The 25,653-nt window shown below is 50.8% G+C and overlaps 1 protein-coding gene and 1 pseudogene across 3 annotated transcripts; both read right to left on the reverse strand.

Annotated features, from left to right (window-relative positions):
• Positions 1 to 1,304: 1,304 nt before the first annotated feature.
• DPEP2 (dipeptidase 2) lies at positions 1,305 to 8,236 on the reverse strand. 3 transcript variants are annotated; one of them, XM_054454022.2, is made up of 11 exons: positions 8,120 to 8,236; positions 6,866 to 7,175; positions 6,425 to 6,551; positions 5,990 to 6,119; positions 5,764 to 5,905; positions 5,039 to 5,108; positions 4,745 to 4,921; positions 3,970 to 4,054; positions 3,255 to 3,330; positions 1,764 to 1,899; positions 1,305 to 1,672 (listed from the first exon to the last, which is right to left on the reverse strand). In XM_054454022.2, exons 2-11 carry the CDS (start codon positions 7,132 to 7,134, stop codon positions 1,415 to 1,417), a joined length of 1,470 nt encoding a protein of 489 aa, XP_054309997.2. In that variant the 5' UTR covers positions 7,135 to 7,175; positions 8,120 to 8,236; the 3' UTR covers positions 1,305 to 1,414. The 3 variants fall into 3 exon arrangements, with proteins under 3 accessions (XP_054309997.2, XP_054309998.1, XP_054309999.1); XM_054454023.2 differs by lacking the exon at positions 6,866 to 7,175; XM_054454024.2 differs by lacking the exons at positions 6,425 to 6,551; positions 6,866 to 7,175.
• A 6,925-nt stretch (positions 8,237 to 15,161) lies between these two features.
• Positions 15,162 to 17,765, reverse strand: LOC129015176 (lysine--tRNA ligase-like; annotated as a pseudogene).
• Between the last annotated feature and the right edge of the window lie 7,888 nt (positions 17,766 to 25,653).

The following is a 25,653-nucleotide window of genomic DNA, read 5'->3' on the forward strand; positions in this document are numbered from 1 at the left end:
TGAGAGGGCATGAAGTTACAATTAATTTTTTAAATGTTATCAAAATAATACATAAGCACAGTTTAAAATGTTTGCTTATGGTTGGCTAGGGAAATCAAAGTTACCCTACTCCATCTGGGCACAGTTGGCTTACTCCTGTAATCCTAGCACTTTGGGAGGCCGAGGTGGGAGGATTGCTTGAGTCCAGGAGTTCGAGACCAGCCTGGGCAACATAGGGAGATCCCTGTCTCTATAAAAAAATTAAAAAATCTTCCTTCTAGGTGAAGTAATGAAAAAAAGAAAGGTGGCTGGATGCGGTGGCTCATGCCTGTAATCCCAACACTTTGGGAGGCCGAGGAGGGTGGATCATGAGGTCAGGAGTTCGAGACCAGCCTGGCCAATATGGTGAAACTCCTTCTCTACTGAAAAAAGAAAAATTAGCTGGGCATGGTGGTGCATGCCTGTAGTCCCAGCTGTTCAGGATGCTGAGGCTGGAGAATCGCTTGAAATCGGGAGGCTGAGGTTGCAGTGAGCCGAGATCACGCCACTGCATTCCCGCCTGGACAGAGTGAGACTCCATCTCAAAAAAAAAAAAAAAAAAAAGCCAGGCCCGGTGGCTCACACCTATAATCCCCCAGCACTTTGGGAGGCCAAGGCGGGTGAATCACCTGAGGTCAGGAGTTCGAGAGCAGCCTCACCAACAAGGTAAAACCCCATCTCTACTAAAAATACAAAAATTAGCTGGGCATGGTGGCAGGCGCCTCTAGTCCCAGCTGCTCGGGAGGCTGATACAGGAGAATTGCTTGAACCCGGGAGGCGGAGCTTGCAGTGAGCCGAGATTTTGCCACTGCACTCCAGCCTGGGTGACAGGCCGAGACTCCGTCTCAAAAAAAAAAAAAAAAAAAAAAAATCCAGAAAGTGAAAATAAAATAAATTAGCTGAGTATGGTGGTGCACGCCTATAGTCCCAGCTACTTGAGAGGCTGAAGCAGAAGGATCATTTGAGCCCAAGAGTTCAAAGCTGCAGTGAGCTATGACTGTGCCACTGTACTCCAGCCTGGGTGACAAAGTGAGACTCTGCCTCAAAAGTAAATAAATAAAAAGAGATGAGCTACTCAGAGGGAACATGGAATAGGGTCCACCTCCTGCCACCGGATTCACCAGCTTTCGTCCAGTGCTGAGCCCAACCACCTGGGTCACCTCGGGCTCCTGTCAACAGTCTTTCCTTGAACAACTGGTGGCTGAAATGAAGGATCCCCCACCAACCACCAGCATTGGGAGACGATGCCACCAGTCCCCACTGCAGAGAAGGAAACTCAGGTCTGGTTCTATGTCCAAAACATTTATTTTCAGGAAATATTTGTGCCTGCACAACAAGGGGAACTTTGTGGGGTGTCTGTGGCTTGCTACAGTGACATCTGGCAGGACTAACTGGGTCATGAGAGCCACAGAATAAGGACTGGGAAGGTGGCCACAACTGCAAGAACTGGGGCCGTGTAGGGGGAGGACTCTGAGAGTGACCAGTTGGCTGATAACTTGGGTGTCCAGTGTATGGGAATCTCAGTGAGTTTCTGGCCTGAAGTCAAATTCTCTCTCTGACGCAGACGTGAGAGGTCAGAGTGGCAGGAACTGCTCAGCTGCTTATCTGGGAACTTGTCCTCCAAGGGGCTTTGCCATTTGTTTTCTTCCTGTACCTAGAGGTGGCAGTCGGTGCTCAGCTTCCACAGCTGTCCTCGACACACCTGTTCAGACCCCTCGGCTACTCTCTTGCCCAGCCCAGAGTACCTTTTCCACTTGTCTGAAGACCCGCAGCAGGTTTCTGCGAAGGACACCCTGAAGCTCTTCCTCACTCCAGCCACGACTCAGCAACTCCTCTATCAGGACCGGGTATGTGGACACGTCTTCCAGCCCCTGAGGGAATCTGTGTGGCCACCAGCCAGTGGGTTTCAGACCTGATTCCCTGATCATGACTCAGAACCACAGTCCAGAGTCTATGAAACCCCAGCCCTGGTCAGGTATGGGAAGTGGAGAGTTGGAGAGTAGGTGATCCTCCTCTGCTCTTCATCCTTCAGAAGGATGCCTCAAAACCTCCTTGAATATTTATCAAAACTTATTGAATCATACTATTAAGATCTATGCGTTTTACTGAATGCAAATGATCCCCCCTACCAACCAGAATTAAAAAGAAGAAAATGGCCAGGTGCAGTGGCTCACGCCTGTAATCCCTGCACTTTGGGAGGCCAAGGTGGGCGGATCACTTGAGGTCAGGAGTTTGAGACCAGCCTGGCCAACATGGTGAAACCCAATCTCTACTAAAAATACAAAAAAAGAAAGAAAGAGGGAGGGAGAGAGAGAGAGAGAAGAAAGAGAAAGAAAAAGAAAGAATGAATGAATTAGCTGGGCATCAGGGCACACACCTGTAATCCCAGCTACTTGGGAAGCTGAGGCAGGAGAATCGCTTGAACTCAGGAAGCAAAGGTTGCAGTGAGCCGAGATCGCGCCACTGCACTCCAGGCTGGGTGACAGGGTGAGACTCTGTCTCAAAAAAAAAAAAAAAAAAAAAAAAGGCCCAGTGAGGTGGCTCAGGCCTGTAATCCCACACTTTAGGAGGCCAAGGCAGGAGAATCACTTGAGTCCAGGAGTTCAAGACCAGCCTGGGCAACATAATGAGACCCCATCTCTGCAAAAAATAAAATTATCTGGGCATGGTGGCACATGCCTGTAGCCCCAGCTACTTGCAGGCTGAGATGGCAGGATTGCTTGAGCCCAGAAAGTCAAGGCTGCAGTGAGCCAAGATTGCGCCACTGCACACCAGCCTGGCCAACAGAGCAAGACCCTGAGAAGAAGAAGAAAAGGAAGGAAGGAGAAGGAGAAGAAGAAAGAAGGAGGAGGAGGAGACAAAGAAGAAGAAGGAGGAGGAGGAAGAGAAGGAGACGGAAAAGAGCTTCTTCAGAAAACAGTGGTTGCAAACACAGCCACTGTGCACAGGGTGGAGAAGATGGTCAGCTCACACCAGACCTTGCTGATGGTCTGCTCAGAGAGAGTGGGTCTATTGGGCCTGGGTGTACATGCAGTGCTGGGCAGATGAGCTCTGTCTGGTGGTTTGGCCAAGTATAATGTCTTAGAGTGGGGTCACTGGGATGAAGACAAACAGGAGAGCCCAGGGAACTGATCCCGGGAGTGTGGTCAAGGCCTAAAGCACATGATGGCTATGGTGACCGTGAAGGCCCCACTGCTGTACAGCTAGCCCAAGACAAGCCACAGGGAAGCACTCACTTGCCGGCCCCATCATAATCTCCACCAATCCCGATGAACTTGGATCCGATGACTGCCTTGATGTGGTCAAAGTGATCTGGGGAGGGGGCAGGTGGAGAGTCGGCTGCGTAGGGCTTCCAGGGCAGGGGGTGCCACTGGGGCTGGATGGCACTGAGTCTCCTTCTTGCAGCCTGTGGGCCAGGCAGGCTAATTCCTTCATGGCCTGCCACATAGCTTGGCAACCTGAGAACCCTGAGGTTTGACCTGAATGGATTCAGCTGGTTCTGGCCTGGATTTCAGGTTTGGAGTGGATCCACAGAGCCACCTGTCTGGGCCATTTCCCATCTAGGATTAAACCTGCCTGTAATCTCTTTGAGAACCTGGTAGGAACCCTTTTCTATGGTTGTGGGAAATGACAGAGGGACAGAGTACAACTGACAAAGACCCCAGAGACCTAAGGGGCCTTCCAGTCTCTTGGCCAGAGGCCGAGGAAGGGTGCTTTGGGGATCCCCTGCAGAGGCGCAGATAGCTAGCACTCTGGTTCTATGTGTGGCTTCCTCCCTTATACCCATCAGGACCGCAGCACTGACTCTGGCTGCAGCTCCGTGTGACCAATGTGCTATGTACTGTCCATCATTGCATTTTTTTCAGTGAAACCACCGGGACAGTCCTGGGGCCCTCCCAAGTCTTCAGGTGCAAATCAGAACTGTTCAGAGAGCCCGGGAGAGGGGGTTACCTGCCACAGTGGACACATTGGCTGATGGGTTGCACTGTATTACTCCCATGGACAAAGACACCATCACAACGCCACCGTTCTTCTTCTGCAGGGGCAGGCAAGTGGACACTCAGCCTGGCCCCTCAGCAAACTGCATTCCCGCCCTGCCACCCTCTGGATCCCTGGAGAGGGTGTTCAGCTCTGGCTTCAGGAGTCAGAGGAAACTTCACCTCTCTGGTTTTGTGTGAATGGAGGAGTCTAGGCCCTGGTCTGGCATAGGTGTCTTGGTACTTGCTTTGAGGAGTAGAGGAATATACATATTTACCATCTAGAACCCCCCACTCCTGGATGTGGACTGTGGGGTTGTGGGGCAAAAGATGTTCAGCCTGAAGTTGGAGGAAGTGGAGGGAGCAGGGCCTCGGGTTCGAAGGCTCCTGTTTTTTTGTTTTTGTTTTCTGTGGCAGGGTCCCACTCTGTCACCCAGGCTGGAGTGCTGTGGCACGATCTTGGCTCACTGCAACTTCCGCCTCCCAGGTTCCAGAGATTCTCCTGCCTCAGCCTCCCAAGTAGCTGGGATTACAGGAATATGCCACCACACCCGGCTAATTTTTGTATTTTTAGTAGAGACGGGGTTTCCCCATGTTGGCCAGGCTGGTCTTGAACTCCTGACCTCAAGTGATCAGCCCATCTCAGCCTCCCAAAGTGCTGGGATTACAGGTGTAAGTCACCGTGCCTGGCCAAAGGGCTCCTGGTTTGAACCTCTTGCTTTAGGTTCCTGGGCTGGGCAGTTTCTCACCAGAAGCTGCAGGATGTCATCAGGAACATTCCGAGCACTGTTGCACACACCCCGGGCAGCTGAGTGGGAGAAGATCACAGGTGCCTTTGACACTTCCAGGGCCCGCCGTGCCACAGCATCTGAGACGTGGGACAAGTCTACCATCATGCCCAGGCGGTTCATTTCTGCCACCACCTTCTGCAGGGACATGTTGGGAGAAGGGTATCAGGGGTGCACATGTGTATACATTTATTTGTAAGAAACAGCTGGGGTGTGCACATTTGTTTGGGGTGGAGTGTGAACCAGGGTCCTCACCTCACCAAAGTCAGTCAGCCCGCTGATGTTGTTGTAGAAGGAGTGGACGCCCTTAGCGGAGCTCTCTGCCCTGCAGGGTGGCCAGGAAGCAGTCTGACTGGTAGCTGTTCCCTGGCCTCAAGAGCCTAGAGGCCCTACCCACCCTCCATCCCTGCAACCCCCTGAAACAAAAACAGGGATCCAAAATGGGCCCTGCAAATGGGCCATGCCTGGCAGCAGGAGGGCCCTGCTGGGTCCAGTCTTTTTTTTCGTTTTCTTTCTTTTTTTTTTTTTTTGCGATAGAGTCTTGCTCTGTCACCCAGGCAGGAGTGCAGTGGTGCAGTGGTGCCATCTCAGCTCACTGCAACCTGCACCTCCTGGGTTCAAGAGATTCTCATGCCTCAGCCTCCCGAATATCTGGGATTACAGGCACGCACCATCACACCTGGCTAATTTTTGTATTTTTCGTCAAGATAGGGTTTCACCATCTTGGCCAGGCTGGTCTCGAACTCCTGGCCTTAAGTTATCTGTCCGCTTCAGCCTTCCAAAGTTTTGGGATTACAGGCATGAGCCACCGCGTCTGGCCAGGGGTCAAGTCGTATTCTGAAAACCAGAATCCCAGCTCCCCTCCCCACTCCAGAGTCAGTGCCAGATCCCATGGGTAAAGCTTGTTCTGGGCCCACAGTGACCTCAGGCAGATCTCTGCCCCTGCCTCAGCGGTCCCACACCATCTGCACAAGGCTCACCAGGGTGTGTTGCAGGTGTGGGTGAGCGTCAGGTAGCGCACTCCCAGCATGTAGAAGGTACGTAAGATGGAGAGGCTATTGTCCAGCGAGTGGCCACCCTCCACACCGATGAGGCAGGCCAATTTCTGAGTGTCGTTCAGAGCTGGGGGCAGGTAGGTCAGGTGATTACTTTCGAGGGCTGGAGTAGCTCAATCAAGTTCCTAACACTTCCCATCAACTTGCCTACCTTTAGCCGAGGTCACAAGTTCCAGCTCAGAATAGGAGGCACACATGCGGCGTATGAGGTCAATCTGCTCCAGGGTGAGGCGTAGGGCATCCCGGTCCTGGGTCTGGCATGGCACATAGGCTGACCAGAACTGGGGGGAAGGCCCAGGGTTTGGCTTGGACAGGGGCTGCTTTGGAGGACCCTGGACTGCTCACAGCCTCCACAGCTGACAGAGCACCCAGTGGGCCAGGAGGCCACATGTAATGTACTGCTTCTTCCATGGGGTCTTTCTGGCTCACTGTAGCCTCTGCAGCCCCTAGCATCCATATCATGACACTTTTTGGGTCACTATGGTAACTGAGTTCTCATGTGACTAACTTGTGATCTCTGGGGTCCCCACTCTCCCCATCATCCCCCAGTAGCCATGCTGTGGCACCTCGTGTATCCCTGTGGTACCTGGGCGCCCACGAGGCCATCTCTAAGCCTGTCCAGGCTGGTCTGGCCGTAGCTGAAATTGCGCAGGTTAACATCCTGTAGCCCTTTCCGGTAAACCTGCCTTAGGACCAGGGGCAGGTCGTTGTGGCTGGAGGGATGTCAAGGCAGGGTCAGGTGGAGAACAGACAGATGGGACTCTTAGCCCTCCAGTTCAGGAAGGACACATCTGGGGATCCCCATCCCTCATTGTCACATGACTATACTGAGACCCCCCTGAGGCCCGGGCTAGGAGTGCCCACCCAAGAGGGGAAGACAGAGGGGAAAGGGTACTCATGCATGGCGGGAGAGAGGGCATCCAGGGGTGGTGTGAGGGAGGCTCCTCCACAGCCCTGCATACTCTGGGACCCTCCCTTGCCCAGGAGTGTGCTCAGCTCCCATCGCCCCCTTGCAGCAATTACGCACCCGTCCACGAGCGGGAAGTCCCGCATCAGGGCCCGTGCCTGCTCTCGCAGGCCCTGGGTTCTGGGACTACTGAGTGTGGTCGAGGGAGCGTAGGTGCCCGGCATGGTGTGGGCTCTGGGGGCGCCCAGCGTGGTGAGGGCTCTGGGGGGGCCTGGCGTGGTGTAGGCGCAGGTTACAGGCTGGAGCAGCAGCAGCAGGAGCAGAAGCAGCAGACTCAGCAGAGGCCACCGACCAAACGTGCCGGCACCCTCGAGGCCCGAGGGCTGCATGTTGTGCAGGGCCGGGCAGGCAGGCAGGGGTGGCAGAGAGCCTGAGAGGGGCGGGCGAGGGGCAGAGCGCGACGATGGAGTCCTGACCCTCGATTCAGGCCACCCGGCGGCGTGGCCTCAAGAGGAGGGTAACGAAGTCACAGGGTCCCGCGAAGGATGTGTGGCGAGCGGCGGCGCCGCCCAGTGCGGCCACCAGGGGGCGCCCAGCCCTCCCGTCGTCATCCCCAAGGGCGCTCCCGCCGGAAGGGAGGATCCCTGTCCTGGGCGCCCACTGGCGGCCTGTCTCAGGCCCCTCCACCCTCCCTTTTACCCCTCCCACTGTCCCCAGGGGGCCGACCCAGGTGGATCCTCTGCTGCCCCTAGGCTCCCTAAGAGAGAGGGCCTGGGGTGCTTCTCCCAAACAGTGACCCTCTGCCCTGCTGTGGGAGATCTGCGGACCACGTCATGTCCCCAACCGCCTGCAATGTGTCCCGGCCACACCCAGGGCCACATGTGTCCCTGTGACCACAGTGCTCTGGGCTCTGGATTTCCTGGTGCTGGGTTGTGTGGGTGGGTGTGGGGGAGGAGATAGGCTCTGGAAATGAGGGGTTAACCCTGTGGACTGGATTCAGGAAGGGTCCCCCTGGCCCTGACCTTCTCTCTCCCGTAACTTAGGCCCTCAAGCCTATACCCTGGGGACTGTCCCAGCTACTAGGACCTGTCAGGAGCACTCCTCCGCCCCCCGCCCCGACCCCACATTCTCCAATCAGCCTTAGGAAAGAGCTCCTTCCTAAGGAGCTGCCACACCTCCCCAGGACCCCAGTGGAGGGATGAGAGCGGAGCAAGCATCTGGCCACTGCCAGGGAACATTCACTCAACAGAGCAGGAACCCACACAGCCATCTGCGTGGAAGGAAATGAAGTCTTGTCTAGGGCAGCAGAGTCCCTGACCGCAGCACCTTCCTCCTAGAGCTTCTGGCTGACCTGCTGGCCAGGATACGTCCTACCTCCTTGAGGAAGCCCCAGCCTCGTCCAGGTCAGGAGTAAGGGGCCTGAGGAAAGGCCTGCCACCTGGGTTCTGCAGCCACACTCCTCTTATCTTGTGGCTCCTGTGGCTTGAGCTCTCACAGAAACCTCCAGGGCTGAGTCCCTTCCTTGACGACAGGCCCCACCCCATTTCTGGCCTGGGGCCCTCAACCTAGGTGCCTCCTCCAGGAAGGACCCCCAACCACACAAGCACACAATCACACATGCACAGGGGATGTGGCTGCTCACAGAAGCCCCACCACCTGAGAGCTTCCGGGACTGTGGCCAAACCCCTTCGTCCTCAGAGACCTTTGCCTCTTCCTGCCCCTCGAGCTCTCAAGACTCTGCTCTGAACCTTGGCACCTCTGGAGCCGCTTCATTTTTGGAGCCTCCCCCACGTGGCAGGGCTGATCAGTGAAGGGGCAGTGTGACCTAAGCCTGATGATGACTAGAGATTCAAGAAGGCCTCCTAAAAAGAAAATGAGCCAACTCTTCCAAAGGGACTGGAGGTCCCAAGCTACCCAGGAGGGGAAGTGATCCCAGCTTTGATGTATTTTAGGGACTGCACACTTGATGTTGCCCAGTGCCTGCTGTCCAGGAGGAAGGCAGATTGATGGCCAAGTGCTCGAGGTGGGTTAACTCTCACGTCTACTGCTGCCGAAAGGGGGCCTTTTTTTGTTTGTTTGTTTTGAGACAGAGTCTCACTTTGTTGCCCAGGCTAGAGTGTAGTGGCACAATCTTGGCTCACTGCAATCTCCGCCTCCTGGGTTCAAGCGATTGTTGTGCCTTAACTTCCCGAGTAGCTGGGACTACAGGCATGCGCCACCACGCCTGGCTAAATTTTGTATGTTTAGTAGAGATGGGGTTTTGCCGTGTTGCCCAGGCTGATCTCGAACTCCTGGTCTCAAGCAATCTGCCTTCCTCAGCCTCCCAAAATGCTGGGATTACTGGAGTGAGCTAGCGCACCTGGGCTTTTTTTTTTTTTTTTTTTTTTTTAAATTAAAGACTGTCTTGCCTTCTTGCCCAGGCTGGTCTCAAACTTCTGGCTTCAAGTAATGATCTCACCTTGGCCTCCCAAAGTGCTGGGAGTATAGATGTGAGCCACTGTGCCCAGCCCTGCTGGAGGGTTCTATAGGGAGGCCCACTGCAGACGGTGAGTCCTCTTGGGCTCTGCTTCAGAGAACAGTAGGGCGTGTCCCAGATCTGGGTGGTTTGGGTACTCCAACACAGGCTTCCCTCCTTCTCTCCATCATCCACTGCTGGTCAGCAGCCCCCCACACCCACTGGAATAGTGAGAGGGAGGAGAAGCTCTTGGATTTGCTGGTCTCCAGGTCAAAGATGTGGGTTTGGGGATAAACAGTTTATTCTCCTGAGAGCCCCAAGAGGTAAGGGGCATAAAGAATGAGGAACTGAATCTGATCATTATGTGTTATATGTATTGAAACATCACTATGGGTGGGGCGCAGTGGCTCACACCTGTGATCCCAGCACTTTGGGAGGCCGAGGTGGGCGGGTCATCTGAGGTCAGGAGTCCGAGACCAGCTTGGCCAGCATGGGGAAACCCCATCTCTATTAAAAATACAAACATTAGCCGGGCTTGGTGGCGCGCGCCTGTACTCCCAACTACCTGGGAGGCTGAGGTGGGAGAATCGTTTCAACTCAGGAGGCAGAGGTTGCAGTGAGCTGAGATCGGGCCACTGTACTTCAGTCTGGATGACAGAGCGAGACCCTGTCTCCCCCCACCAAAAAAAAAAAAAACAAACAACAACAACAAAAATCACTATGTACCCCATGAGTATGTGCAAATTATTATTATTATTGTTTTTGAGATAAGGTCTTGCTCTGTCATCCAGGCTGGAGTGCAGTGGTGCAGTCTCAGCTCACTGCAGCCTTAACCTCTCAGGTTCAATCAGTCCTCCCACTTCAGCATTCCGAGTCTGGGACTACAGGTACTCGCCACCACACTCGGCTAATTTTTTTTTTTTTTTTTTTTTTTAGAGACAGGGTCTCACTATATTGCCTGGTCAATTATTGTCAGTTTGAAAAATTTAAAAATAAGGAAGGGGTAGGTAGGAATAAATAACAGCTAACAGAGTAGGTGGGGAGAATTCAACTTTTGGAATTTTTTTTCTTTTTTTTTGAGACAGAGTTTTGTTCCTGTTGCCCAGGCTGGAGTGCAATGGTGCGATCTTGGCTCACTGCAACCTCCACCTCCTGGGTCCAAGTGATTCTCCTGCCTCAGCCTCCTGAGTTGCTGTAATTACAGGCGTGCGCCACCACGCCTGGCTAATTTTGTCTTTTTTAGTAGAGACGGGGTTTCTCCATTTTGGTCAGGCTGGTCTTGAACACCCAACCTCAGGTAATCCACCCACCTCGGCCTCCCAAAGTGCTGGGATTATAGGCGTGAGCCACCGCACCTGGCCAACTTTTTGAATTTTTTTTTTTTTTTTTTTGAGATGGAGTCTCACTCTGTCACCAGGCTGGAGTACAGTGGTGTGATCTCGGCTCACTGCAACCTCTGCCTCCTGGGTTCAAGCGATTCTCCTGCCTCAGCCTCCCGAGTAGCTGGGACTACAGGCGTCCACCACCATGCTCAGCTAACTTCTTTTTGTATTTTTAGTAGAGATGGGGTTTCACCTTGTTGGCCAGGATGGTCTCGATCTCCTGCCCTTATGATCCACCCACCTCGGCCTCCCAAGGTGCTGGGATTACAGGCGTGAGCCACCGCGCCCGGCCTTGAATTTTTTTTAAGCTTCTCTCCAGAGCCCAAATGTCTGACCTCCTGGGACTTGGGGTACCTGCTAGCTCAGCAGAGGCAGGCTGAGTTGAGCCAGTAAAGGTGAGCACTGTCTCTGTAGGAGATAAGCCAGACAACACAATTTTCCATAATATGCAACTTCAGTCCTCAAACTTGGCCTTGAGGGGACCATACAAAGCGAATCACAGAAACACAAACACACCCAGACTTGTAGTTGCAGTGAGCACTATGATGACACCATAGTATTCCAGCCTGGGTGACAGGGCAAGACCCTGTCTGTAAAAAAATAGATAATGATATTATTATTATTATTATTTTCTGAGACAGAGTTTCATTCTTGTTGCCCAGGCTGGAGTGCAATGGTGCAATCTTGGCTCACTGCAATCTCCGCCTCCTGGGTTCAAGTGATTCTCCTGCCTCAGCCTCCCGAGTAGCTGAGATTACGGGCGCATGCCACCACTCCCGGCTAATTTTTGTATTTTTAGTAGAGATGGGGTTTTGCCATGTTGGCCAGGCTGGTCTCGAACTCCTGACCTCAGGTGATCCGCCTGCCTTGACTTCCCAAAATGCCGGGATTACAGGCGTGAGCCACCCCCGACCCTTGGCCAAATTTTTAATTTTTATATTTATTTATTTTGGGATGGAATCTCGCTCTGTCACCCAGGCTGGAGTGCAGTGGCACAATCTTGGCTCACTGCAAGCTCCGCCTCCCGGGTTCGCGCCATTCTCTTGCCTCAGCCTCCTGAGTAGCTGGGGCTATAGGTGCCCGCCAACACGCCCAGCTAATTTTTTGTATTTTTAGTAGAGACGGGGTTTCACCGTGTTAGCCAGGATGGTCTTGATCTCTCGACCTCATGATCCACTCACCTTGGCCTCCCAAAGTGCTAGGATTACAGGCATGAGCCACCGTGCCCAGCCCAAATTTTTTAAAATGGAAGAAATAGGTATGGCTTTTCTGTAGGGAATGAGCTGGAGGCCAGGAGATCAGGAGGGGATAAGGAATGAAGGGCCTTTACGGGGGAGAAGCAGTGGAAACAGGAAGGAGACATTCCTGGGAGATGTTTGGGGGTTGAACCCACAGGATTTGGAGATGCTTTGAAGCAGGGTTGGTGGGAGACAGTAAGGAGGAATCAGCGGTGACACTTAGGGTCGACTCTGGAGTCAGGCCCTGAGTTTCCCTGCCTCTGCCTTGTTTCCACTCTGCCCACTGCCAGCATCTAGCTAACTTAGACTGTAGCCTCTGACCCCCAAATTATCCCTGTGCTCAGGTCTGTGCCACTGATATTGGCAGCTCCTAAGACAAGACTTCACTAGTGTGTGCTGTTTCCCCTGCAAGGGGGCGGGCACAGAGATGGCTTTGGGTGAGGTTATGGGGAGGATAGGCCACCTCGTTGGCTAACACTTATTTACCTCTGGGGCATGAGTGTTCATGTGAGCCACCATGCCTGGCCTGTTCCTCTTTTAACAAAATCTGGTAGGACACGGTGGCTCATGCCTGTAATCTCAGTAATTTGGAAGGTCGAGGTGAGAGGATGTCTTGAAGCCGGAGGTTTGAGACCAGTCTAGGCAACATAATGAGAACTCTCTCTAAGAAAAAAAAAAAAAGGTGGTGCATGCCTGTGTTTCCAGGTACTTAGGAGGCTGAGGTGGGAGGTTCGCCTGATCCCAGGAGTTTAAGGTTGCAGTGAGATATGATTGTACCACTGCTCCCTAGCCTGGGCAACAGAGTGAGACCCAATCTCTAACAAAACAAAAACAAAATCCAATGCATCCTCCTGCCTAAAGTTCTTCTGTGGCTTCTCATTGCAGAAATCTACCAAATTTCTTTCTTTGGCTTTCAACTCCTGGAGAGTCTGCTCTCACCAGCCTCTCCAGTCTCAGCAAATAGCACAAACCTTCCTGTCCTCCAAAATCTGGCCACCTCGGTGATGCTACGTCCCACCATAGAGCCTTGGCACAACCTCAGCCTCCAACTGGTGGGGCTGTTGAGGCAAGGCCAGGATAGGAAATCTTGCTACCAGGAAGGAGTAGGTGGGTGAACAGCTTTTCCCTCTACTTCCTCTTCTATGCAGTGTTTGCATAAATCAAGACCTGCAGAGGAGGCAGCAGTAGAAACAGTTTGCTCCAAGGACCAAACTTATTCTGGTGTGCAGCTCACTCGTCCCTGCTCATCTCCAGTGTATTTCAAGAGTATGCAGGGAAGGAAAAAGTCAGGCTGAGTTATAGCTGCACAGGCTGCCTCCCATGCTCAGAGGGCAGGGGTGGGGTGCAGCTGGGGCTTACTCAGTATCCAGCAGTGCCCAGATGATGATCATCTGCATCCAAGCCCCTCTGGTCCTGGAGACTCATGCTTCCCTTTGATAGAGCCCTGGATCTGCTCCCATGATGTCTGATACAGACAATTCCCAAGAAACAATAGTCTTCCAAGCCAGAAAACAGCCTGGCCACCGTAGACAAACATCCTCCAATCACCAAGTTGAAGCCACCCTTCCTGAAATGGCAAAGAGCTAACATAACATTTTTCTTCCACAAAAGGAAGTCAATGTTTATCTTTCTAGGAGAAGTGCAATAACCCCAAATGCATCTTTATCTCCTGAATGCATCTAGAACCTTCTCCTCAACCCCTACCAACCCCTACCCCACCAGCCTCTCTGTCCAACATTCCTACATTACTGGGGTGCTTTTTTTTTTTTGGAGTGCGATGGCACGATCTCGGCTCACCGCAACCTCCACCTTCCAGGTTCAAGCGATTCTCCTGCCTCAGCCTCCCAAGTAGCTGGGATTACAGGCATGCACCACCAGGCTGGCTAATTTTTGTATTTTTTTTTTTTTTAGTAGAGATCAGGTTTCACCATGTTGATCAGGCTGGATTGTCTCGAACTCCTGACCTCGGGTGATCCACCAGCCTTGGCCTCTGAAAGTGCTGGGATTACAGGTGTGAGCCACTGCGCCCGGCCTTTTTTCTTTTCTTTTCTTTTCTTTTTTTTTTCTAGACAGGATCTTGCTCTGTTGCCCAGGCTGGAGTGCAGTGGTGCCATCTTGGCTCACTGCAACCTCTGCCTCCCAGGTTCAAGCAATTCTCCAACCCCAGCCTCCCTAGTAGCTGGGGCTACAGGCATGCACCACCATGTCCAGCAAATTTTTGTATTTTTAGTAGAGATGGGATTTCACTACATTGGCCTTGAACTCCTGGCCTCAGGTGATCCACCCACCTTGAACTCCCAAAGTGCTGGGATTACAGGCCTGAGCCACTGTGCCTGGCCCTGGGTTGCTTTTTGATGGAGATGATTGATGACTTGGGTCCCATGTGTACCACTGAGTTCCTCTTGCAGCTGGGCTCTGCCTGATTTCAGGCAGTACAGAGGATCTGGGACACAAGATTGCATGCTATCCCATGTCCTTGAGGTAGTGCCATCAGCTGAGGGTGGGGAGGAGGCTGGAGGGCCCTGGGGTGCAGGAGCTGGATCCAGCAAGGCCTTTAAAAGTATCTCAGGGGACAGGAGGTGGTGGCTCATGCCTGTAATCCTAGCACTTTGGGAGGCCAAGGCATGAGGATCGCTTGAGGCCAGGAGTTCAAGACCAGCCTGGGAAACATGGTGAGACCCCTTCTCTACAAAAAAATTTTTAAAAAGTAGCTGGGCATGGTGGCACATGCCTGTAGTCTCAGCTACACAGGAGGCTGAGGTGGGAGAATTGCTTGAGCCCAGAAGTTAGAGACCACAGTGAGCTATGGTCACTCCACTGCATTCCAGCCTTTGGGAAAGAGCAAGACCCTGTCTAAAAATAAAATACCTTTTCTGAAACATTTTTCGTAAGATTAAAAAAAGAGAAAAAGAAAAAGAAAGGAAGGAAGGAAAGAAGGAAGGAAGAAAGAAAAGAAAAGAAAAATTTTAAAATGTTGGGTATGGTGGCTCACGCCTGTAATCCCAGCACTTTGGGAGGCCAAGGCAGGTGAATTGCTTGAGCTCAGGAGTTCGAGAGCAGCCTGGGCAACATCATGAAGCCCCGTCTTTATAAAAAATACAAAAATTAGCCAGGCGTGGCGGTGCACGCCTGTAATCCCAGCTACTTGGGAAGCTGAAGCAGGAGAATCACTTGAACCAGGGAGGCAGAGGTTGCAGTGAGCTGAGATCGTGCCACTGCACTCTAGCCTGGGCAACAAGAGCGAAACTCTGTCTCAAAAAAAAAAATTCCTTTTAGAGACAGGGTCTCACTGTGTTGTTCACTGAAACTTCAAACTCCTGGGCTCAGGCAATCCTCCTGCCTCAGCCTTCCGAGCTGCTGGTGGAATCTGTGAGAAACATGGTGACTCAGTCAATACCCATGCCCCAGGCAGTTGTGGGGGACAGCCTGTATTCCATGGCGGCACAGAAGTTTTCATCTATGAACATGGCCTCATCATCACCTGCGACCTTAGCCTGTTCTTCAAAAAGCTGCCGCTGCTGCATAGGATCATTTAGATCAGTGTAGGCATTGCTTATCGCTTTCTTTATGACAAATAGCTTAAAGCGCTGGGTCAGACCTTCTTTTGAGTAGTGCCATTTAGCCAAAGGGCTCATTATCTGGGGGTGATCACAGATGAATGTAGAATTGTTGCAAATCACTTCCAGGAACTCCCCCTGCAAGCTTGTCAAGGAGCCTGGCTGTGGTCCTAGGTGGAGGGCACGCAATAGCATTTGCACACAGATATTATCAAGAATTTTGCCAATTGCTTCAGTTTCAAATAGGTTATTTTCTGGCAGCTTCACCCCCAGGGCTTTCTCAAGCTCTTCTATTATGCTGATTCTCCGGAAGGGTAGGGTGAAGTCAATATTGCAGGCTTATCCCTCTGGGACATCTGGGTAGTAGGTGACCTTGTAACTACCTGTATTATGCTTCCCCATCCCTGGAACCATCTTCCCCGCAATTTCCATGAGATTGTGATAGTCTAGGCCATGTATAACTCAGGGGTGCTGAACTCAGGATTTTATGTCAAATCAGTTCCTTCATTCCAGAACTGGAATGCAATTTCATAAATCTGGTCAATGCCACCAACCACTAGCATCTTATGGTAGAGTTCTGGAGCAGTTCATGTGCAGCTTGTTGTGATAAGTGATGAAAGGCTTGGTCATAGCTCCCATGGGATGACGTTCATTCATGGGAGTTTCAATCTCTAGGAATCCCAGCTCATCCAAGAAACTTTTTTTTTTATTTTTTTGAAATGGAGTTTTCCTCTTGTTGCTCAGGCTGGAGTATAGTGGTGCAATCTTGACTTACTGCAACCTCCACCTCCTGGGTTCAAGTAATTCTTCTGCTTCAGCCTCCTGAGTAGCTAGGATTATGGGCACCTGCCACCACGCTCATCTAATTTTTGTATTTTTAGTAGAGGTGGGGTTTTACCATGTTGTCCAGACTGGTCTCGAACTCCTGACCTCAGGCGATCTGCCTGCCTTGGCCTCCCAAAGTGCTGGGATTACAGGCGTGAGCCACTGCGCCTGGCCTAAGAAACTTATTATACATGTGATGATCTTACAGCAGATGATAAATTTCTGCCTCATTCATTCAGGATCAAGTCCAAGTATCTCTGACCGTACCTTATTTCCTTGCCTTTGAGGCCAAAGTGAAGATGAGGTAACATATGCAAGCGAGGCCACAGCAGTGTGATCTCATAGGAAATGAAGCTCAGCGCATCCTTCTTGGTTTTTCCCAGGATTCCCCTAAATTCCAATTATGTTTCCCCAACGCAGTTTGTTATTAATATGAATAAATTATTCTTCCTGAAATTATAATTCCTGAAATTGGCCATGACTTGCAACTTGACCCCTTCTGCTCAAAGATCACAGAAGTTCATGGCCGGGCACTGTGTCTCATGCCTATAATCCCAGCACTTTAGGAGGCCAAGGCAGGCAGATCACCTGAGGTTGGGAGTTCGAGATCAGCCTGACCAACGTGGAGAAACCTCGTCTCTACTAAAAATACAAAATTAACCGGGCGTGGTGGCGCACGCCTGTAATCCCAGCTACTAGGGAGGCTGAAGCAGGAGAATTGCTTAAATCTAAGGTGGAGGAGGTTGCAGTAAGCTGAGATTGTGCCATTGCATACTATCCTGGGCAACAAGAGTGAAATTCCATCTCAAAAAAAAAAAAAAAAAAGATCATAGAAGTTCAGCTTTCCTCCAAAAGCTTTTTTGGCATGGATCCTATCTGCCACATTTAAGGTGATATCAGTCAGGAGATCCCCAGTTTGCAGGTGACAACATTCTGGGATGAAGTCAGTGAGGGAGATGTCTACATGGATCTCGTTGGGGTATGGGTCTTTCCCATTGACCTACCTGACTGCAAATCTTTTTTTTTTTTTTTTTGAGACAGAGTCACGCTCTGTTGCCCAGGCTGGAGTGCAGTGGCTCAATCTCAGCTCACTGCAACCTCCACCTCCCAGATTCAAGCGATTCTCCTGCCTCAGCCTCCCAAGTAGCTGGAATTACAGGCATGTGCCACCATGCCCAGCTAATTTTTGTATTTTTAGTAGAGATGGGGTTTCATCATGTTGGCCAGGCTGGCTTCGAACCCCTGACTTCAAGTGATCTGCCTGCCTCAGCCTCCCAAAGTGCTAGGATTACAGGAGTGAACCACCGGGCCTGGCCTTGGCTGTGGATCTTGTAGTACTGATTTGGGTCCAGGCTCTCCTCCTCAGGACCCACACCATTGTCAGTGGTGTGGTTGGTGGCAGCAGCAGTGACCTGGGCTTAGCTGTTTCTCACTGAGCTCTTACTGCTTGGCTGCCTTCTCTGCCACTTTCTTCTCGGCTTTCAGGTATCTCTTCAGCTTGTTCTTGCTCAGTTTTGACTCACCACCATCCACTTTAACCTTGGCCCCTTGTACTGCAGTCATCTTCCCGGAGGGCCTGACCCAAAAGTCTGTTTTTTTTCTTTTTCTTTTTTTTTTTTTGAGATGAAGTCTTGCTCTGTTGCTCAGGCTGGAGTGCAGTGGCGCAATCTCGGCTCACTGCAACTTCTGCCTCCAGGGTTCAAGCGATTCTCGTACCTCATCCTCCAGAGTAACCAGGACTACAGGCACCCACCACCACTCCCGGCTAAATATTCACATTTTTAGTAGGGACGGGGTTTTGTTATGTTGGCCAGGCTGGTCTTGAACTCCGGGCCTCAAGTGATCCTCCCACATCAGCCTCCCAAAGTGCTGGAATATAGGCGTGAGCTGCTGCGCCTGGCCCTGTTTTTTGTTTTTTTATGTGGCTGTGTACTTAAGGAACCAGCCTTATTGTGTAGGTGAGAAAATTGAGCAGCTGGTCAGATGAGGGGTTCCTTCAATCCCTCCACTTCCAGCTGCTGCCTCTAGGAAAGGCCTCAAATTCCTTACCTCAGCCTCCTGGGATTACAGGTGCACGCCACCATGCCTGGCTAATTTTTTTATTTTTAGTAGAGACGGGGCTTTCTCCATATTGGCCAGGCTGGTCTCAAACTCATGACCTCAAGTGATCTGCCCACCTCAGTCTCCCAAAGTGCTAGGATTACAGGCGTGAGCCACTGCGCCCAGCCTCAAATTCCTTACATCTATCAGTTTGTCCGGGCATCCTTTCCTGATCACCCACTGGTGCTGGCCATTTGCTGGGGTGTGCAGTGAGGTGGCTGGATAAGTCTCCAGCTATCACATGTGCTGGCATAAGCACATGGGGGTGGAGGGTGGGCTCTGTAGGGGCCCCAGGATCCAGGAGCCAGTGCTGACCAAACATCTAGACAACATGTGTGATTTCACATTTAACCTCAAATTCAGACTTGCTGTCTCTTTTGCTTAACCTAGTCTGCCATCCCCGAGGGCTATCAGACCTGTTTCTGCAAAAACACAGTGAAGTCACAGCACACCCTGCCCCGGAGCTCTCTAAGCTTCCTGTTTTTATGCGGAAAGCCTGCTCTCCTGTGAAGCTGACCATGTAAGATCTCACTGACTCCGCATCTGGGTGAATCTGAGAAGCTTAGTTAAAAACAACAACACAAAACTTTTTTTTTGAAACTGTATCTCACTCTGTGGCCTAGGCTGGAGTGCAGTGGTGCCGTCATGGCTCACTGCAGCCTCAAATTTGGGGCTCAGGTGATCCTCTCACCTCAGCTTCCCGAGTAGCAGGGACTACAGGGTGGTGCCACCACACCCAGCTAATTTTTTTTTTTTTTTTTTTTTTTTTGGTAAAGATGGGATTTCACCATGTTGCCCAGGCTGGTCTCAAACTCCTGGTCTCAAGTGATCCTCCCACCTTAGCCTCCCACAGTGTTGGGATTACTGGCATGAGCCACTGTGCCCAGACCAAAAAACTTTTTATAGGGAAAATTGCAAATACATGAGAAAGGAGAGTGAAAAGTGTATTAACTCCCATGTAGCCATCACCCAGTTTCAAAGATTATCAACTGATGGCTCATCTTATTTCATTTATGCTCTCACTCACCCCTTTCTACAGATTATTTTAAAGCAAATCATAGACATCTATTTCATCCATTTTTAAGTATGCCTCTCTAAAAGGTAAGGGCTCTTTTTAGGCTGGGCGCGTGGCTGTTGCCTGAAATCACAGCACTTTGGAAGATTGAGGTGGGTGGATCACCTGAGGTCAGGAGTTGGAGACCAGCCTGGCCAATGTAGCGAACACCATCTCTGCTAAAAATACAGAAATTAGCCGGTTGTCGTGGAGGGCGCCTATAATCCCAGCTACTCAGGAGTCTGAGACAGGAGAACTGCTTGAACCCAGGAAGCAGAGATTGCAGTGAGCTGAGATGGTGCCACTGTACTCCAGCCTGGGCAACAGAGAAAGACTCTGTCTCTAAATAAATAAATAAATAAATGGTAATGGCTCTTTTTAAAAGACAACTATAAGCCAGGTGCACTGGGCCATTCCTGTAGTCCTAGCTATTTGGGAGGCTGAAACAGGAGGATTGCTTGAGCCCAGGAATTTGAGGCCAGCCTGGGCAACATACTAAAACCCTGTTTCTGAAAAATAAAATAAAATAAATAAATATATAAATAAATGGCAATTACCATACCATTATGACCCTTATAAAAGCTAACAGTACTTTTCTTTTAAAATTTGTAGAGACAGGGTCTTTTTTTTTTTTTTTTGAGACGGAGTCTCCCTCTGTTGCCCAGGCTGGAGTGCAGTGGGGCAATCTCGGCTTACTGCAAGCTCTGCCTCCTGGGTTCACACCATTCTCCTGCCTCAGCCTTCCGAGTAGCTGGGACTACAGGCACCCGCCACCATGCCCAGCTAATTTTTTTGTATTTTCAGTAGAGACAGGGTTTCACCCTGTTAGCCAGGATGGTCTCGATCTCCTAACCTCGTGATGCGCCCGCCTCGGCCTCCCAAAGTGCTGGGATTACAGGCGTGAGCCACTGCGCCTGGCCGAGACAGGGTCTTGTTTTATTCCCCAGGCTGGTCTCAAACTCCTGGGCTCAAGCAATCCTCCCACTTTGGCCTCCCAAAGTGCTGTGAGTACAGGCATGAGCCACCACACCCAACCACTTTTTTTTTTTTTTTTTTTTGAGATGGAGTCTCGCTCTGTTGCCCAGGCTGGAGTACAGTGGCGCCATCTCGGCTCACTGCAAGCTCCGCCTCTCGGGTTTATGCCATTCTCCTGCCTCAGCCTCCCGAGTAGCTGGGACTACAGGTGCCTGCCACCACGCCTGGCTAATTTTTTATATTTTTAGTAGAGATGGGGTTTCACCATGTTAGCCAGGATGGTCTCGATCTCCTGACCTTGTGATCCGCCCACCTCGGCCTCCCAAAGTGCTGGGATTACAGGCGTGAGCCAACACGCCTGGCCTTTTTTTTTTTTTTTTGAGACGGAGTTTTGTTTTTGTTGCCCAGGCTGGAGTGCAATGGCGTGGTCTTGGCTTTCTGCAACTTCTCCCTCCCGGGTTCAAGGGATTCTTCTGCCTCAGCCTCCCAAGTAGCTGGGATTACAGGCACGCATTAACACACCTGGCTAATTTTTTTGTATTTTTAGTAGTGACGGGGTTTCATTATGTTGGTCAAGCCGGTCTTGAATTCCTGACTTCATGTCATCCACCCACCTCTGCCTCCCAAAGTGCTGGGATTACAGGCATAAGCCACCATGCCCAGCCCAATTCTTTAGTATCATAAATTATCTATCATGTTCAAATTTATCTGATTGTCCAATTTTTAAATAATTTGTTGGTTTGAACTGTAATGGAGCTCAGACCGCCCACATTGTAAATGGTTGTTATGACTCAATCCGCAGGTTCTTCTTTTTTTTGTCTTCCTTGCAATTTCTTTGTTGAAAAAATCACGTCCTTGTCCGTTAGAGTTTTCCATGTTGTAGAGTTTTCTGATTGCATCTCGTGGTGTCATTTAACATGTTCCTGTGTCCTTGTGTTTTCTATAAACTGGTAGTTAAGGCAAGCTTTTATTTATTTAAAAATTTTTTTTCTAATTCTTTACTTTTAATATTTTTTGTAGAGATGGAGTGCTGCTGTGTTGCCCAGGCTGGTCTCGAACACTTGGGCTCAAGCAGTCCTCCCACCTCAGCCTCCCAAAGTGCTGGGATTACAGCCATGAGCCACCACGGCCAGCTGAGGGGAAGCTTTTAATACTGTGGATTTCTAGGCCGCTACCCTAAAACTTTAGACTGGTGTGGGTGCTGGGGATCACTTTTTTTTTTTTTTTTAAGACCGAGTCTCGCTCTGTCACCCAGGCTGGAGTGCAATGGCGCGATCTCAGCTCACTGCAAGCTCCGCCTCCCGGGTTCATGCCATTTTCCTGCCTCAGCTTCCCGAGTAGCTGGGACAACAGGCACCCGCCACCACACCTGGCTAATTTTTTTTTTTTTGTATTTTTTAGTAGAGACGGAGTTTCACCGTGTTAGCCAGGATGGTCTCGATCTCCTGACCTCGTGATCCGCCCGCCTTGGCCTCCCAAAGTGCTGGGATTACAGGTGTGAGCCACCGTGCCTGACCGGGATCACTCTTTTTTAAGAGCCCCAGATGAGTCTGTTTGTTTCAGCTTTGGGAACTGCCAACCTATCCAGGCCATCCAGGAACCACAAATCTGCTTCAGTCACACCACGGATGAGAGACTCTGGGGGGTTAATGGAGACTCTCACTGGGGACTTTCTGGGAGCCCAGGGCCTGTGCCTCCTTCCTCTAACCCAAGTTAGGAAAACCTATCGGGACCTTTCCTGGCCTCCACAGTATGGGTGTTGGGGGGAGGAGCAACAGTCTTGCTGCTGGGACCCCTAAGGACAAGTGAGTTGCTGACAGTGCCAGCTTTTTCTGGGCTGCTGATACAGGCGGACTTGGGACAAACGTCATGGTGTTTCTTCTCTGCTGACTGCTCCTCTACCCCCCAATCCCCAGCACCAGCTGTCCCAACTGCAGAGAGAGACAGTCCCCCTGGTAACAGCCAGCACCTCACTACCATGGCACACAGCAGTCAGAGGGATCTTTTTAGCATCTACATCAGATTACTTCCCTACCTTATTCAGATTCCTCCATGACTTCCCATTATACTTAAAACAAGATCCACTGTCCTTACCATGGCTGGCAAGGCCCATTATGGTCTGGCCCATGCTTACTTGCTTACTTCCTTACTTCTCCAACCACCTTTTTCTTTTCTTTTTTTTTTTGAGACAAGTCTCACTCTTATCCCTCAGGCTTGAGTGCAATGGCTCGATCTCGGCTCACTGCAAACTTCGCCTCCTGGGTTCAAATGATTCTCCTGCCTCTGCCTCCCAAGTAGCTGGGATTAAGGCGCTTGCCACCATACCCGGCTAATTTTTGTATTTTTTAGTAGAGACAGGGTTTCACCATGTTGGCAAGGCTAGTCTCGAACTCCTGACCTCAGGTGCTCCGCCCGCCTTGGCCTACCAAATTGCTGGGATTACAGGCATGAGCCACCGCGCCTGGCCTCCAACCATCTTTTTTTTTTTTTTTTTTCCTTCCTTCCTTCCTTCCTTCCATCTTTCCATCTTTCCTTCCTTCCTTTCTTTCTTTCTTTCCGACAGAGTCTCACTCTGTTGCCCAGGCTGGAGTGCAGTGGCAGGATCATGGCTCACTGCAGCCTATACCTCCTAAGCTCAAGCAATCCTCCTACCTCAGCCTCCTGAGTAGCTGGGGACCACAGGCATGCACCACCACACCCAGCTGATTTTTTGATTTTTTGTAGAAAGGGCACCTCCCTATGTTGCTAGGCTGGTCTCAAACTCCTGGGCTCAAGTGACCCTCTCTCCTTGGCCTCCCAGCAACCACATCTTTCAGTCTTCTGTATCTTTCTTCCCTGGCCACACTGGCCTTTCTGCTGGCCCTCAAATTGGTCAGTCTTGCAGGCCGGGTGTGTTGGCTCACACCTGTAATCCTAGCACCCTGGGAGGCCAACGCTGGCAGATTACCTGAGGTCTGGTAATCTGAAGACCAGCCTGGCCAACATAGTGAAACCCCATCTCTACTAAAAACACAAAAATTAGCCGAGTGTAGTGGCGTGTGCCTCTAGTCCCAGCTACTCGGGAGGCTGAGGCAGGAGAATCACTTGAACTTGAGAGGCAGAGGTTGAAGTAAGCCAAGATTGCATCATTGTACTCCATCCTGGGAGACAGAGTGAGACCTCACCTCAAAAAAAGAAATAATGGATCAGTCTCATTCTTACCATTATACTTGAAATTTCCTCCAGTAATGCTCTCCCTTCAACTCCTCACGATTCCCTCACATCTCAGCCACAATGTCATCATCTCAGAGAAGCCTTCCCTAACCACCTTGTGTAACACAGCACACCTCATCACTGTATTCTCTTATCCAGTTTCATTTTTCTTTATAGCAGTTATAGTTATCTAAAATTATAGTTTGGGGAGGCTGAGGCAGGAGAATGGCGTGAACCCGGGAGGCAGAGCTTACAGTGAGCCGAGATCGCGCCACTCCAGACTTGGGTGACAGAGTGAGACTCCGTCTCAAGAAAAACAACAACAACAACAACAAAAATTATATTGTTTCTGTAAACAAATTATATTGTTTATGGGTGCCTTGAGGGGAGGGGTTTCCCATTCACCAATATATGCCAAGCAACCAGCACAGTGGCTGGTATGTAAGAGATGCTCAATAGGCCGGGTGCGGTGGCTCATGACTGTAATCCCAGCACTTTGGGAAGCCGAGGCGGGTGGATTGCCTAAGGTTAGGAGTTCGAGACCAGCCTGACCGATATGGTGAAACCCCATCTCTACTAAAAATACAAAAATTAGCCAGGTGTGGTGGCGTGCCCCTGTAGTACCGGCTACTCAGGAGGCTGAGGCAGGAGAATCGCTTGAACTCAGAAGGCGGAGGTTGCAGTGAGCCGAGATCGTGCCACAGCACTCTAGCCTGGGCAACAGGAGAGAAAACTCCATCTCAAAAAAAAAAAAAGTGCCCAATAAATACTTGTTGAATAAATAATGGATGGATGGGTGGATAGATGGAACAGCATCTTCTTAGTCATTTCATCCCTCTCCTAACACTCTCTCAAACACACATGCACACACGGAAACACTCATTGGGCTCTACATTTTTTTGGCTTTTCTTTTTTTTTTTCTTTTTTGAGACAGGGTCTCATTGTGTCACCCAGTCACCCAGACTGCTGAAATGCAGTGGTATGATCATAGCTTACTGCAGCCTTCAACTCCTGGCTTTAAGCGATCCTCACGCCTCAGCCCCCCAAATGGCTAGGACTATAGGTGCACCCCACCATACCTAACTAATTATTTTTATTTTTGTAGAGACAGGATCTCACTAGTTGCCCAAGCTTGTCTTGAACTCCTGGCTTCAAGCAATTCTCCCATCTTGGCCTCCCAAAGTATTGGGATTACAGGTGTGAGCCACTGTGGCCGGCCAGGCTCTGCGTTTCTTTTTTAAATTTTTATTTATTTGGGAGGCCGAGGCAGATGGGTCACTTGAGCCCAGGAGTTCAAGACCAGCCTGGACAACACGGCAAGACCCCATCTTTTTTTTTTTTTTTTTTTGAGATGGAGTCTCGCTCTGTCACCCAGGCTGGAGTGCAGTGGCACGATCTTGGCTCACTGCAAGCTCCACCTCCTGGGTTCATGCCATTCTCCTGCCTCAGCCTCTCAAGTAGTTGAGACGACAGATGCCTGCCACCACACCCGACTAATTTTTTGTATTTTTAGTAGGGATGGGGTTTCACCATGTTAGGATGGTCTCGATCTCCTGACCTTGTGATCTGCCTGCCTCTGCCTCCCAAAGTGTTAGGATTACACGCGTGAGCCACCGCACCTGGCTTTTTTTTTTTTTTTTTCCTTTTTTTTTAGACAGAGTTTCACTCTTGTTGCCCAGACTGGAGTGCAGTGGCATGATCTTGGCTCACTGCAACCTTAGCCTCCCAGGTTCAAGCGATTCTCCTGCCTCAGGTTCCTGAGTAGCTGGGATTATAAGTGCCCATCACCATGCCCGGTTAATTTTTTGTATTTTTTTTTTTTTTTTTGATACGGATGTCGCCCAGGTTCGAGTGCAGTGGTGCTATCTCGGCTCACTGCAAGCTCTGCCTCCCGGGTTCATGCCATTCTCCTGCCTCAGCCTCCCAAGTAGCTGGGACTACAGGCACCCGCCACCACGCTTGGCTAATTTTTTGTATTTTTTAGTAGAGATGGGGTTTCACCGTGTTAGTCAGGATGGTCTCAATCTCCTAACCTCGTGATCCGCCCGCCTCGGCCTCCCAAAGTGCTGGGATTACAGGCGTGAGCCACCAGGCCTGGCCAATTTTTTGTATTTTTAGTAAGATGGGGTT

This window comes from Pongo pygmaeus, chromosome 18 (assembly GCF_028885625.2).
Source record: "Pongo pygmaeus isolate AG05252 chromosome 18, NHGRI_mPonPyg2-v2.0_pri, whole genome shotgun sequence".
NCBI classification, from domain to species: domain Eukaryota; kingdom Metazoa; phylum Chordata; class Mammalia; order Primates; family Hominidae; genus Pongo; species Pongo pygmaeus.

Coding starts and splice junctions, on each gene's coding strand:
- DPEP2 (XM_054454022.2), bottom strand. CDS start 7,134: ATGCAGCCCTCGGGCCTCGAGGGTGCCGGCACGTTTGGTCGGTGGCCT. Junction 3,331..3,969: donor CAATGTGTCCACTGTGGCAG/GTAACCCCCTCT, acceptor CCCCCTCCCCAG/ATCACTTTGACCACATCAAG. Junction 1,900..3,254: donor GATTATGATGGGGCCGGCAA/GTGAGTGCTTCC, acceptor GTGGCCACACAG/ATTCCCTCAGGGGCTGGAAG.